The sequence below is a fragment of the Cygnus olor genome, chromosome Z (assembly GCF_009769625.2).
Source record: "Cygnus olor isolate bCygOlo1 chromosome Z, bCygOlo1.pri.v2, whole genome shotgun sequence".
Taxonomy (NCBI): domain Eukaryota; kingdom Metazoa; phylum Chordata; class Aves; order Anseriformes; family Anatidae; genus Cygnus; species Cygnus olor.
Window position 1 is genome coordinate 79,367,208 of NC_049198.1, and position 16,120 is coordinate 79,383,327.

The 16,120-nt window shown below is 38.0% G+C and overlaps 1 protein-coding gene across 10 annotated transcripts in view; it reads right to left on the reverse strand.

Moving 5' to 3' along the window:
- FAM172A (family with sequence similarity 172 member A) overlaps positions 1-16,120 on the reverse strand; it is a 234,008-nt gene that overhangs the window by 98,164 nt on the left and 119,724 nt on the right. For all 10 annotated transcript variants that reach the window (XM_040540846.1, XM_040540844.1, XM_040540847.1 and 7 more), the window contains one exon: positions 8,637-8,855. In XM_040540846.1, coding sequence (XP_040396780.1) covers positions 8,637-8,855 — 219 coding nt within the window. The remainder of the gene's footprint in view (positions 1-8,636; positions 8,856-16,120) is intronic.

Here is a 16,120-nt window from a genome sequence, read left to right on the forward strand (position 1 = left end):
ATACATTGCCAAGGTCTTCACTGCTAAGAGATTTAAAAATAAGCAACAGCCATTAAACATAAGCCTACCCTTTTTTGGCAGCCAGTGCAAAGGACACATGATGAATAACATGATCCTGTCATCAAATGTGTTTGTTCATTTTTCAAACAGCAGAAAAAACCTTGCAGGAAAAAAGTGTAGTACCCAAAGACTAAGAGAGGTGTACTGCAAGGTGGAATGCATAAGGGCGATGACTTACCAAGGAGTAAGTGCACAAACTTAACTGCAGAACCTACAAATCTTTCAAAACTACGTATGTAGTATGTCTAAGCTATGCTAAATTTCTTCATTGCTAAGCTCACTAATTTCAACAGAATTCCTCAGGAAAACAGAGCCTAAAAGAAATAAATATCTGTCTTCTCCATGTCTACATGCAATTATGGCTTATGTTTTACCAGGTTAAGAACAGAGTAGCTGTGACACAATTAAGTGTTAATGTCAATTGCCCACTTTTCTAGGATGGTCTGAACTTGCAAGATCCATGAAATCAGATTATTCAGTTACACAGCAGGTGTAAAAGATAGAAGATGGGAATGAAAAACTATTCTGGAAGGAAACACTAGTTTCCAAAGAACAAACATGTTGCAGATGCTTATGCAGTATCAAGAACATCCTCTGAATTAACTACTTTTTAAATTTCTTCCTGTACTGTGACTGGATGTACTGATTAAAACTTTGCTTTTGACAACAGGAAACTTTCCAGACAGATATCCTATGCTTGCCAACATTATCACAGAGACTGTGTCCTTCAGAGTCTGCAGGATGCTGAATGCGCAAGCACATGTCCAGGTGTGGTGCACGTTTATTTAGGTAGTATTTGTGTGCATACACAGGGACACAGGCTTGTGCGTGTGTTAGGGGGAAATGTCCCATGTAATCCATTCTGCACTAGGGGTATAATGACTGACTAAAATTTAGGTGATTATTTTTTTTTCGGAGGTGCAGAAGCAATCAGGAGCCATATTTTGTTCAAGAATTATAAAATTGACACTTGGCTGGACACATGGCAAATGGTTTCAGCACGCCGATAGTGAACTCAGGATCAGTGCTGCTTTATGATGTATCAACAGAACAGCAACCGGAGTTCCTTCTACATCCATGTGCGACCCCCATGTCAGAATGATAATTACTCACAGTTTACCTCTAACACAAGAAGCATACTTATGGTTGTCAAAAATTACTAATGAAGGGATGTCCTCCTCCCCCTGAAGAACCTGTTTAGTATAGGTGTGATGTTCTTCTCACTCCACACTTTGCTAGAAATACCAAACTAGAAGCTCCAGAAGTGTTTTAAAGTTACTTAAAAGTCCAGAAGAACTACGGTCTCCTAAACATACCTAGCTCTCACCGACTCTACATGCAACTCAGTCTGGCTTACTTTATTCAGTAGTTTTACTCCAACCAGTGCCATCTATTGGGAAAACTAACTAAAATTCAAAAAATATTTGATTACAAAGAACATGTAACTCTTTGTGTATTGGCAAATTTAGTCTTGCAGTGACTAATTAAAAAATACAGAAAAAGAGAATGAGAACCCACGGTTAAATTCCAAAGTACAGAGCAGTGTGGCTGAGCAGCATGCAGCCAATTCAGGACAGAAAACCTGCTACTGACACCACCAACCACAAAAGACAAAAATCAATTTTGATCAATTCAGCATCCCCTTCTAGCCAGGAAGAAAAGGATAAAACAAGGATTCATCTGAGAGAGGAATGGAAGATTTTTCAAAATTTAGATAGGTTTAGGGTTGTAAATACCGTAAAGCTGACTACCTTAGGAAATACATCTGTCTGGACACTTTGAAAACAAAGTTAACAAAGTTAACATCCCACAAGAAGTAGATTCACAAAAAGTAAGGACTTTATTTAGTAAAATCCTTCACTCATAAGGATTTTGAAGTATAATGATTGAGAAGCAGATGATGGTAATTCATTGTTCTCTAATTGGCAGCCACCTATGTGGCTATTACAGGTTAGGAACCAACGCTTTTTCTGGGCAGCTTTTTCCACGTTCCTCCACACCACTGTTTGTTTCCACCACTAATTCCAGCCCCTTTGGCAGCAGTCACTTCTGAGGCAGCCAAGCAGACTGCAGAGGAACTACTGGACTTATGTAAATTCCAAAAACTGCATTTTTTTTTTCCACGTTTTTTTCCTGGATTTTCACTTTGATTTCTGTAACAAATGAGGCAGAAACAACATCCTCAAACATGCAGTACCCTGTGCCCCAGTTCCCTGCTTGCTAACATTCACTTCCTAGGACTCCACGGTTTTCCTTGTATGTCCTAACCAGAGGAGTGGGGTGAGGGAGGTCCTGTAGAAAATGGTTATTTTCAACACCTGTATCTATTTATCTCACAGAAATTATTTTTGTGATTTCTCACTATATGCAGGCTTTTATGGCTCACCAGTCCCCAAGGGAAAAAAAAAACAGATAAAGAATCCTGAAATTTTGGGAAAATGTGTATGTTACCACTTGACCTCCCGCTAAAATTTTTCTACCAGTTTTCCCAAACACTCAAATCTAGTATCGAAACATGCAATGCGTACCGCATGTCAGAGGGTATTATCCTTGTTTTGGGTATCAGTTAAAGGATTTAATCTTTGATTCTGTTGGATAAATAATAAAGGATACTCGCAGAGAACAATCTGTACTGGCAGGAGGATGGACTAGATGACCTGCAAGGTCTTTTCACTCCTTAACTGCAATTGCTCTACAATCAAAGCCAGGCAGTATCTGAGAATAAGAAGTTTGAATAATTTTATTCACCTTTGCCTCCAACAAGTAGCTCTGCTTTCTGCTGAGCTAGTTTTCTTTACGATTAGCTCACTAACTGGCCAGGTTTACTAAGCCTGAATCCTGACTGAAAGGAAGGACGACTTGTCTGACCCGTACATGACGGTCTTTTTTAGAACAACAGGAGCGCTGCACAGCTCGTTGTGGGAGGAGAGATGCAAGCTGATTCTTTCTTTTGGAAACTCATACAGCTTGCCTCACATTTTAGGAGCCTGATCTAACAATACGCATTTTGTCGGCATCATGTAATGAATGTTTGAAAGACGAGAAAGCTAGACGGCCCCGATTTATTCCTTTTCTTTGATTAAACCATACTTGTGAGATGCAGAACAAAGAGAGGGTATGGCAGAACGAAGAGCCAGTGGCGCTCTTGAAGAGATGCAAAATCTTCCTCCAGTGATTATCTGCTTTTCTGATTTCTCGCTTGCTCAAGAAAAAAAAAAAGACAAATATAACTTTTCTAAACTAAGAGATGCAAAACTTACTACTAGAAGCCTTTACAATCCAGGGATTTTTAACAATACCTAATTTAATCACACAAGCTAAATAGCCTACTTATAAACTATTTAAAGTTCAAATTCTGTATCATTTCAGGAAATGTCTGTTTATTGTAGTATCTATAGAATGAAATACTATATATATTTTTCTCCTCTTATACAGAAATTATTACTGAAGTTTCATGCTAACCTGACCCTTTAGGAATGACGCAGGGGCGTCATTCTACACCTAAGTGTAGTTGCTCGGTGCCATTTCAGATGGTTTTGAGTTCTCCACTTGGCCTCCAGCTGCTGGACCCGGGTGAAGCAGGTCTCCAGTAGGTCCTGCAGCACATCTGCCAGAGCTCTGCAGGTGCCACAAGTGCCCCATGACACCCAAAAGGTCAGCAGGCATTGATTTCCCAGCACTTGGATGGCAGTCTCTTCGCTTTTAACTCTGAACATCTAGAGGTATGCGGGGCAAGGAACAATAAAGCCACAGTAATTTCCAAGCAGCTCTCATAAGCTTTCCATCACCAGGATAACTTTGCTGTTGCTTAGAAGTAAAAGAGATTTCACAGAAACAGAAGGAAGCAATGGGCTTTAAAAGGTAAATACGGGCAAACTAAAACCATGTGTTACTTCAGCTGTGTGGAGAAAGTAATGCCGAATGTTTTAAGAGGCAAAGAAAAAGAAAAAAAGCGTTGCAGTAGTGGAGGAGACTCCGGAGGCTGACATCCCGATTCCCAGTGCTGCCACTGACTTTTCCTGCGCTTGAGTGTTTCCCTAACCCGTTGGGAACCGTCTGCCTCGCGCTTGTCAACTTGTCTCTTCTGGTGGAATAAAGGGCTTATTAGCCTGGGCTCAGCAGTTGCATGGGCTTTGGACGAGAGCAGGTGTGCGCCTTGCCAAGTCACAGGGTGGGCGCAGGGGGCCTGCATCTGCCCAGAGACATCCACGGGCCGGGGCTCACTGGGAGCGGGCTCCATCCACTGCACAGAGGGAGACCCCTGAGCCCCAAGGACAACCCTGCACAGTGCCAGGGCCGACACGCGGCAGGGGCGCACAGCTCTGACCCGGTGCCCGCCGGCATCTCCTGCCCACCGGGCACCAGCCGTGTGCCAGCAGCCCTGCTTGTCACCCGAACACGGGTGGAGATTACCCCGATACGTGCGTTTTCAGCAAAACCAATTAATTAATTGCATGTGCTCTTTTTCTATTTCGTCTCACACGGGGAAGCGGGGGGGAAATTATTTATGAAAAGTTGCATCCAAAATTAATTTAATTTCATTCATACGCTGGTAGTATAAATAGCGCTGTTATGGACTGTGCTATAGTGAAAATAAAATTTGCAGTAAGAATTATCTTCATTAAAGCAGCTAATCTAAGTGGGAAAAAAACAGTCAGAATTCCTAGCACACAGGCCTCGAAAAGGCTTATCCCTTTTGCCTAGAAAACCTGACCCCATCAGTTGGTCTGATGAAAGATATTGCTTCTTCCCACTTCTTCCTTCGTTGCCTCTTTGATATCCTTTGACTATTGTGGCAACAACATTATTGCAAATTACTATTATTATAAAATTACGTGATTTATACTTTTTTCTTTAATAACATTTCAGAATTCATTCAGTATACTTGTTTAAGTGGTGAATGCTATTTAGAAGGGGATAAATACTGATTTACATTTCTAAGTGTCTTTTAACATAGAGAAGACACTGTCAATGTGAAAATCTGTGGGGAGTGGGAGATGGTTTGGAGGATGGAGGGAATAATGTCACATTTAAGCCTGTATGATCTGTTTCCATAGAAAAAGGTTAGAGATCAACAAATTCTCAGTTTAGTTCAGTAATAAATGAAGGTTGGCTAGGGTATTAAGTTTCTGGGGGAAGCATTAGCCAATATGTACAGCAGCAGCCTCTGGTGGTCTAAGAAAAAATGGTAGTATCTATAAGTAAGGATAGAAATATGTTTTTTAAAAGGATGTATGTACATATTTAGCTATTTGACTCAATTCTTCATTCAACACATTAAAAAACAGATGCTTTTAAAACGATCTGCTGGCAATATGCTTGTTAAAATCTGAACAGCAAGAGTATTAAAATTCATATGCATACATTAACATGTTATATAAAAGTAAAATGCTTTTGTCTAATCACTCTATAAAGTATTATAAGTCAATGCTGATTATCAAGAAGTTTTCTCCTTGGTTTGTGCTGCTAAAAAAGAAACCAAATTTGTAAGATTTTTACTGAATTGATGACATTTTCTGTCTTCACTTGTGAATTCACTTGGCAGATGTTTTCAAGAACAAAAAATTCTGTCTTATTACAAAACATATTAAGCAGGTTTTTCTGCCATAATGTTTGACATGATGTTTACTGCCCAGACCAAATCAGTCCCTTTAACAAGCTATAACATATGCCAGAAAGTACATTATTTCTTAGTTAAGAAAACGTACAGCATGAAACAGTAAGTGCTTTGATCTTTCAAGCACTATGGTTAATGCACTACATACTTTGATAGTCGTTTTTATTTATATTCGTTTTGTATAAAAATACAGTGCAAATTGAGATTTTGTATTTTAAGACTCTGCTTTTACATATTCTTGAATATCCCAGCCATTTGCATTTTTCTATGAAAAAAAATACTTATAGAAATTTACAATGGAAGAATTCCATTTTTGCACATTTTGGACAATCTAACTGCACAAATTGGACCATGATCCAGACAGCTCTAATTTCATCACGTGGCATTTCCTCATCAGACCACAACAGATCTTAGTGACCCTATGGGAACATAATATAAGGATATTTATTCCTATTGCCTAACAGTCTGAAATGATGTCCCCAGCACATTTGACACACACAAATCTTCCTTCAACGTTAGATGCAGTTGATGCCTTCGCTGTATCTCAATTTTATTTACCACAGCCACTGAGAGGAAATTTTTGATCTTTGTACCCATTTGCCGTGCTTGGCAAAGGTAATCTGAGGCTTACTCTGTTTTATGTTTCTTTGTTTTCAAAATTCTTTGTTGATACTACGACCAGAACATATATCATCTTTAAATATTCCTGTGGATTGACAATATGATTTTTTCTTTTTCATTTTTTTTCAAGAGCACAGTGAGTCAAAGGTATTGTATACCATAGAACAAGTAAAATCCTAACTAAATTGCTCTTTCTGGTTGCTCCAAAGACCATGCCCCTCACCAGCCCATGGTTAAGGTGAGGCAGGCAGCGACCCCAGGGTGCAAGCAAAGGGTGCTCTCTGTAGCACACACAACCCAAGCAGGGGAGGCAAGAAATACATCACAAGCAAGGCATTGCACCATTTTGTCTGCACAATGCTATGCTTGGAGAGCCTATCAACTGTGTCTTTGGCGAGAAAAACAGACCAGAGCACATTTTATTCACAGCTCCTCTTGCAACCACCTAAGTTTTTACAGACTTAGCAGTTCCACCCAACAGAGTAAATGGTACCCTATCAGCGGTCCAGTTCTGTTTCAGAAACCAATAGGCAAGTAAATTGCAGTAATTTATCCTGCCATACACTGAAGCAGGGATATTTTTCATTCTGTTTCAAAAAATCTCTCCGTATTAGGGCTTATTAAAGAAAAGAAAAGCAAAAAATTCTTTCAGAATAAAACACCGATTGCATTAGAAAGCCCAATTTCATTTATTTCACCCAGGAAAGGAGACTCTTTCACTAAAACTTATACTACTTCTTTCCTAGGTTTGAAGAAAATTGAATAAAGGGAATGTCAACAGTCATATCTGAGGCACAGAGCCACGCAAAAAAAGAAAATGATATGGAGTCATGCATTTTATGTTTCGGGGGTCAAACCTCCTGAAGCCAAATTTCATGCCTCATCAAGCAAAAGAGACATGAGAAGGTGGAACTGCTAAAAAGGTATCAAAAAAAGGTTTACTCTCAACAAGAGGACACTGGACCAGCATGCTGATTAAATGTATTTCTGGACAATACAGCAATGTCCACTGGCTCCTGATGCACCTTGACACAAGCCTCCTTGCCCCTCTTAAGAAACAGGGTCTGACCATCAGAAAGAATGGCTTATCCCACAAAAAGAAGCAGAAAGAAAAAAAAAAAACAACAACAAAACACAGTGCTCTGTTGGTGGCTTTGAATATATATATGCATCCTTTTGTTTCCCATACTCAGTAGTGAGATATTCCTCAAAAGCCACAGTAATATTTACGTTTTAGTGATTCTTACATCCAGGTTACAAAACCTTTTAACCAGACAGTACAGCTGCATTTCTCCTACAAACATTTTAATGTTAAACCACAAATAACAGGAACAACTTAAAATTTAAGATGATTCTAACATCCCTTTTGCTGAATTTTTCTCTATTTCACACCAAAAAGGCACACACGTTTTTACTGATTTAAGTACACTGTGGCTTTTCTGCCATGTTTTACCACTGAATGAAAATGCCAACTTTCATAATAAAGGCTTTGGAAATTGCATGACTCAGTCTCGAATGTATAATGCATAGTATGTATATGAAGCAGAATGTGTCAAAGTGCAAATAATATTGTTTGTGCCCCCTGCAGAATTAGAAATCCTCGGGTAGCACTGTTATAACGATCCCATGCTGGTAGCATTACAAAGTGCAAAGGTTCACTGAGTAAGAAAAGAGCAGGGGACAGAGTTTCCTCATTACACCATTCTCGAACTATTCTAGCTTAAATATTTATTAAGATATTAATAACTCTCCTCCTTTATCTGCCTTCAGAAGTTCAGCTGAAACACAATGGATGGCTGCTCATATGAAAACAATACATTATAGGGTAAATCTGCTACCACACAAGATGAACACCGGTATTTTCCACAATACATTATTAATTCAGCAGGTAATATGTTAAAAAACTATCAGGCAATAACTATTGCCTCCCCAATATAAGACAATGTAATACAATAAATGCATGCATGACATGTGAAGCTAATGTGTTGCCTAAGCTGCATTAGAAAGTGTTTCTTGTGTACACCTCTATTTATAAAATCATTTTTACAAAGTCTTCCTTAAATCATTCCCTTTCTTGATAGCACCACTGAGTTCCTCTGGGGTTTATTTGAAGTTCCCCTTTGAAATTAGAAAGGACTGTTTTGTAACTCTTCTAAAACTTCACATTCAGCAAGTGACAAAAAATATCAATAGAATAAAGACACAGGAACTCTGTATGAACTCCTGGATGCAGTAATGTGTTTGTTTTTAAAAAAGCACACTATTTATTAGCTAATATGGACAGTAAACATATTGATACATCAGTAAAGAAGGACAAAAAAAAGTAAAAGAAACTTACTCTAATATACATCTGCATTGTTTCTTTTTCTTTTTGTGGATTTCGATACTTCTCATAGAAGTCACGTCGCTTCTTTGTTTCCTTCTGGATTTTATCTTTTCTTTCCCTCTTTTCTGCAGGTTCATCTGAGCTATCAGAAGACAGCTGTACTTGGGCTTTTGTCTTCTCCACTTCAATATAGTTCTCATTGGGATTCAGTACTATTACTCCATAGCCTTCCTGGTTTAGAAGAGACAAAAAAAAAAAGAAAAGAAAGAAATATGAAAAGGGAGATTTAATACTTGAAAATGCTTTGCATTTACTTTAATGCTCTTAAAAACTTATGTATTTATTTCAGCAAGTTCACACAACATAATTTTTAGAATAGCATTTTAAGAATATTCTGTTTGTTTCATTTCAGTCATTAAAGGGATATTGATGTGTGAATGTGTCTGTGCATGCACTTATGCATATACACATCCCTTAGCGTCAGAAAAGTTGCCTGTTTTACCTTTAAAATAATTTAATATGTTGTTTTATTCATAAGCACGGTATACGACTTTTTCAGAAAACAGTATTAGAACTAAAAGCAAAATATTATTTTAAGAACTCTACATAACGATGAATAAAAAGCTTTAAACCCAGCCAAAAAAAACCTTTAGAATAGAAAGGATGGAGGGATTTCATATATATATTAGAGAGAGCATGTGAAAATTATTCAGCGCGGTTTAAAATAGTAGAACCTTTTGTCTAGCTGACAAGCATACCATGCAGAAGCCAATAGCGGCAGTAACAATGAATCAATACCAAAACTGATTCAGTGGTATTGCTTACAAGTCAACTCTTTTACTGTGGGGATGACTTTTAAGCACATCTTTAAATCTGCTCTAAAACTTCATTGGGATTATGTCCCATATTCAACAAACCCAGAGAAAATTTGTGACCTGGAGGATGCTTTTGAGCATACCAGCTGCATTTTTGTGCCTCAGAAAATGAGCTGGTTGAAAAATACATGAATTTATGAATGAGAAATAAATCTTGAATAAATCAGCCAATCATTTTATTATGATTTTTAAATGATGGTAAATCATACAAGAATTGTAATATTTGTGAAAGATAATCGCAAATGCAGGGAGAAAAAGGGAAGCACGTGCATTTAACAGATGAGTCCTTAAAGTTACCATGGGTTCCCAATGAAAATCAAGCTGTCCTTTAAAAGTAAATTTTAATAAAGACTCACTTTTTGAGAATGTCTATACTAATTATCCGACTAAACAGCTTTATTCCAGCTTTTCGTTTAATGCTTAATTTTGCACTTAGGCTGGGCAGGAAGATCAAAGATGTCCACATACCTAGCTTCACCAGAATAAACCAAATCTACACCAACAAAAGGTACTTTATTTGGACTTCCTTTATTCTAATCTGTAGAGCTATTCAAAAATCTTGTAATGCATTGTGGTCACTGTCAGGTAGACAGATTGTCACTTGGTGATTTTCTACAGTTGGACACACTCGACTAGTTATCAAAATCACATTTGAAGGAAGTTCCTACCCCTCTTCCTTGTGCTGCACAACTTTTCACGCCCTTCTCAAATTTCTGCCATAGCTTCTCCTCCCACCAAAACTAAGCTAAAGGACACTGTTGCACTCTGCTAAACAGGGTGAAATAGAGGCATTCAGTACACTGTCTCTGGTGTAAGGAACGTGCTCAAAAAAGGTCACCGTAGGCCAAAGAGAAAATTGCCTCCTCACTAGATTCGGTACCATGAGTAAGTGGTCTCCTGTCATGTTTCTTCCCTGCCCTCTCCACCGAGTGAATTGAACTTAGGTAAATATAAATAAATAAATAGCCAAATAAATAAATGGAGGGGGAGGAGGAGGGGCAGAGAGAGACGGGAAACAAAGGAAGGCCTGGTTTAAAAGCTACCCATGCCTCCGCCGCTCATATCAGCACACGATGCTGCCCTCACTCGCTGCTGGCGAGGCCGATACAATTCCTGCTCATGAAATCCAAAGGCCCGGACCCATTGCTGGGGAGAAATACCACTTCAGCAGGTATACGTGCTGCTAAACTGCACAGCTCAGACGAAATTTATGAATTTCGAGCCCGCTGGCAGCAGAGCGAGGACCAAGTTTTCGCCACACTTGGCGCGAAGCACTGTGGTGGTGGCCTCAGCCGCTGCTCCCTTTGTTGTTTGTCTTCTTGACCTGTTCATCCTGAGCAGAGACGTCCTGCCTATCGATTCTTTTTGCCTTCTATACAATGCCAAATGCAAAATTCATGTATTTATTATAGGTTTACGAGTGTTACAAGAATCTGAAGCTCTGTGTCCCTTTTCGCTGACCACAAAACAGACACATAAATCATCAAAGAAGTAGAATTTGTCTAAGTTATTGATTATGTAACTGAAAATTACATGACTCATTTGTCCAATTTTAAGGACACAATGTCAATTTTTCACACAGACATCAACAGATGAAATATGATTCCATTTTTAAATTCACTATTTCATAAATCAATTAGAGGATTTTTATCAATTATATTTTAAGCAGCATAACGTGTTTCCCTCTACATTTTTTTTTCTAAGATAGCATGCCTTTTCTGTCAGTACGATTAAAGTAATTAAGTAATAACTGAGGTTTTTTTTTTCTTTTTTTCTCAATTATGGGAAAAACTATCATACCAATTCTTAAGAATTTCTCCTAGGAAAATAATCTCCTTTCAGATTGCTTTGCTTATGATGTATTTCCCTTTCCCTTGCCTTCTGCCTCCTAAATTACAAGACATTAACAATGGCACCAGAAAGATTTGATATCAACATGTATAAAGATGACTGGTAGAACTGTGCCTGATTCCAAACTCTCTCATTCAGCCTTACCCTAAACATTTTCTATTGACAATGAATACTTAACTTTAAATAACATCTGTGTAAACAATACACCTTTTAAGTTCCATTAATTTCTTAAAAATGCACTCACACTGGCAGAGCTGCACCATTAAATTTCAGTATAATCAGAAAATAAAAAAAGATAGGCCTCTTCACTGACTCAGAGGGGTTGAGTGAAGTGCAAGTCAATGCAAACCTGAACACACAAAACCACTAATATTTAAAAACAGGCCTTAAGGAAACTCTAATAACAGGCATGATACACATTTGGCGTGACTGTTTAGAAAAGACAAAACCACATTCATTAAAATCTTTAAATGAGTTTGCAAATATATACCTCACGATGTCATTAAGAATATGAATTTCTGTTATGATGAGCTTATAGCATTATTAAAATGTAGTGAGTATCATCATTCAGGCAAGTTTTAAAACTTGGTTATGTTTTCAATGTAAGTAACAGCGGAGTCATTTTTTCTATGTATCTAGTGCACACAGAAGGATAAACCACTGTGCAAAGTGCAGTTTTTTCACAGTAAAAAGTTAAACTTTCTAACAATAACAGAAAAACCTCCATAAATCTTTAGTTATTAAAACAAGCTAAGCCCGGTGCTCTACCGTCTATCTGAGAGAGTACAGATGCCACAGAGAAGTCAAAGTTTGCCTGCATCACCCATTAGTGTATCTGTGATGAGAAGTAATAATCAGGATAGACACTGATAAATACAAGTTGCAGCCTCTAACCTACTAGCTCAGGGGATACAATTACAGTTTCTCTTTCAGACTAGAATACTCTATTAGCAGCTATTTCCTGGAATTCACTTCATGATAAGTCAGCAGTAAAACGTCTTTAACAACTACTATCAACCTCCAAGTAACTACTTCTGGAGGTAGGGGACTGTGTCCAAGCTCTGCTTTCAGGTTAGTAAATACTAATGTACAAATGTACATAATTGTTGTCTGTCTTATGACTGAACCAGCAACGTATGATGAAAAAAAAAAGAAAAAGAACCCCAAAATATTCAAAATATTTGAGGTAAATTCTAAATCTTTTGAAATCTCTTCTGCCTGGCCAAATGAATAATGAGCTGAAAGCATTCGGCTCTGCATATAAACTCACCAGGATGGGATACCATATGTGACCAGAGAGGTCAGGGCTGGAGAGGAATCTTTTGACCTGTGTAACTATCTTTTTGGACTGCAAGCAGGGGTCTGAAAGAGATCATTTTCTTAAGCCTTATCAACCTGATTTTTCAAGTTCAGATTTCTGTGTAGATTGTTTGCAACAAGCTCAGAGCTAATTCCCAAGGGAAATGTAACTCCAAGTGCTCGGCTCTTAAACCTTCCCGTGGTTAAAATGGACACAGCAGCATCCATTCATCTTTCTGAAAGATGTATGTTCTGTTTATTTCCCATCTTTTTTCACGGGAAGGGTACATATATGTCACTGTTGCGACATCGTAGGTGCAACAGTGGGATGAGGTCATGACAACCAATCCGAAGTCACTAGTGAAGCGTTAAAGTAAACATAGCTGTTGGAGATGCAGCTCAGCTTGAAAAATGCCCCCTCCATTATTTGAGCAATTTTCTCAAGACGTGACCTGAGACTGAAACGCCTGAAATGTCAGTTGACTCCGCTTTCTGTTTCCACCCAATGTACATTTTGGCAACTGCACCCTGCCAGTACTTTGCAATATTTTCACCCCAGCTACACCTCAGTGCTCTGTGCGCTGAATTCCAGCGCTGTGTCCAAGTGTGTAAAAATACCGTGTTACTGCCAAACACACATTGTCCCACTAAGTTCCCAACTTAAAATAGCTCATCAAGTTAGGCAGGAAAAGAAAACATGCCACAAAAAGTTTTTAGAGGACCACCTGTTGTCTATTATTTTTACATAGCACTTACTCATAAATCATAACACAGGGTAATTAATCAAGCTGTCAAAGAGAAGGTCAAAGGTTATGTGGGGGAGTCAGAAGGTCATGCATGGGCTGATAGAGGTCAGGGTCACACCGCATTCCTCATTATCAAGTTGGGATGAGAGACGGCCCAAGCAAACAAAAGTGAAAGCAGATGGAGAAGTGAGTGGAAAAAAAAAAAAAAAAAAAAAGAAAACTTCACAAACAAAAAGAAAAGTGAAAGAAGAATGTCAGTTGCCTTCAAACAAGGAGGAGAATAGAGCAGACATACATTGAGATGTTCTCAAAAGGTCTCACACAATACAAAGAAACTACAGTTTGATTATTCAAATACATTTAATATAACTTTCCATCTGATCTTTTTGCAAATACTAAGCAACGCTACAAACCAGGCGCAGCAGTTTGGTTCCATTTCACATCTGAAGTCAATACTTTCGAGGTGAATTAGACAAAAGGACCCTATTGCTGTGATGAATTCTGATGGATATATAAAAGTGCTTCTAAATGCTAAAGTTTATTCCTGTTTATGGCTACAACCAATAGAGGTTCAATAAAAACTTATAACCTGTTTGAATGATGTATTAAGAACTATACTTTCATATACACAAATACTCAAAAACACAAAGCATCATAAAAGTCCCTCTGGATGACACAACCGTTATAAAATATTCTATCATTACACTGACCTGAATTAGATGCAGAATACTGTGCAAAATTAGCTGTCACCCTTTCCTCAAAATCTTTGTTAATCTCATTTTGAATGTTTGCAGCTTTATCAACACATGCATCAATGTCAGCTCCTTGGTTACTGAACCGCTGTACTTGGAAGAAGATATAATTAAAATGTTTTGGCACAGAAAAGGTGAAATTGTATCTTCCCCTGTTCCCTGAGGAGTCTGTAAAACATGTAGGATATATTGACAAACACACACCCTTGTCTAGAGCCCTGACATCCCAGGTCACCCAACTGCTATTTATTTCAAAACATTCACTTTACACTTACCCAAACTGTCACCTGCTGTGTTACTAACTTTTAATGGATATTAGAGCTATAAAAACAATAAACTCTTCATTTCCTTTCTGTTACTGCCTTCTAATTCCTCACTGCATTTGGTCTGCATGCAGAACTGTATTTATCTCATTTCACCATATATAGGAACTTTGTGCTGGAAAATACAAAACAGGCCATTAAGTGTGTTTTCCTTTGCTATTTATTAATTTGGTGCTAGTGCAGCTATCCTAAACAAACCAATGTTCTAGGCTAAACAAACAACAACAACAAAAAAACACAAAACACCACCACAAAACAGATAAGCTGTTACTACATTTTGAGTTTACTGTTGAAAAGTTTTGAAAAGAACTAGTGTTTTACGTCTATCTATAATTAGCAACCTAGATATGTCTATGTTAAGATCTGCAGTCATGTTTCATGGTGTTTGTTCCAAAGGCCAAAACTAAGAAAACACATCCGTGTATTACAAACATTTTGCTCCCTCAGTTGCGTACTGTATCCTTGATAGGGAACTTCTGTGCCTTTGTAAGCACCAACTTCATTGCGATTTTCAGCAGAAGATTGTTTCTCATCATAAGTGAAATACAAGAAACCTAAAAAATGCTGTCGCATTAACTTAATTCTGTGAATTAATAGAAAATAATTAGGTTCACATTCAAAGGCTTCTTCAAACATTCTTTAATAAGCCTCAGCCACAACACCTGTCCCTAACGTGAGATTCAGGCTATCTAGAGAAATCACGAGAAGCTGAATGGAAGTGAATTCACCCCAACCACCCAGGCGGAGTAGGACTGCAAATAATCCTCCCATAATAACTGTCCAGGCTGCAATAATTGTCTCTGCTCTTCTTCACTAACTGTGCACAGCTTTGGGGACCATACAAGCCATGAAAGAATGAATTCACCAGTTACCCCCAAGGCCTGGCATCTTTAAATGATACCTATTGGACCCCTTTCTGTAATTAGCGCCTGCATTCTCCTCTCTTATAAAACTATTGTACTTCCTTTCCCTCCAAAAATCGCAGGAGCTTCAGCGTGGTACCAGATATCATACAGGAAACTCGTGCCTCTTTTACTTTTTTACTAAGATTTTGATTAAAAGGTCATTCAGGTTTACACAGAACTTTACTTTTTAATGAAACATACCAGAAACACAGTTGTTATCAAACACTTCATAAAACCCACAGAAGTAATACTTTATTCATTCTAATTTACAGATAGGCAAACCAAGGAGAATAAAAGTTACTCTCTGAAACTCTTGCTCAAGTGAGGTGCAGAGATGAAGCTGGATTGCAGGATTTTTTAATGTTTCCACGGTGTTTCTCAGCATCCCATTAGCTGACAGCAAAAGTTCTCAGCTGTAAATTCATTTTCCAATCCACTTTGCCTCCTCCCTGAAAATGTCACAGTATGTCTTAATTATTCTCTTTTGTATTTCATAATGAATATAACTCCAAATAGGTTTTAAGTTTGTATTTTTATGTAGCAGAACATGAAAAAACAATTTTATTCTAAAATATATGTAATTTCCCTCTCTTTTCCAATTGTGCAAAATATTTTTGTAAACATTCTCATTCTGTGAGCTGTTCTGCAGACATTTCAATGAGATCAGAGGTTTGTCTAGATTTGTAACATCTTTAGCTTGCACAAAGGCAATTCAAGTAGTCAAGGTCTTCTACTTTACCTTTCA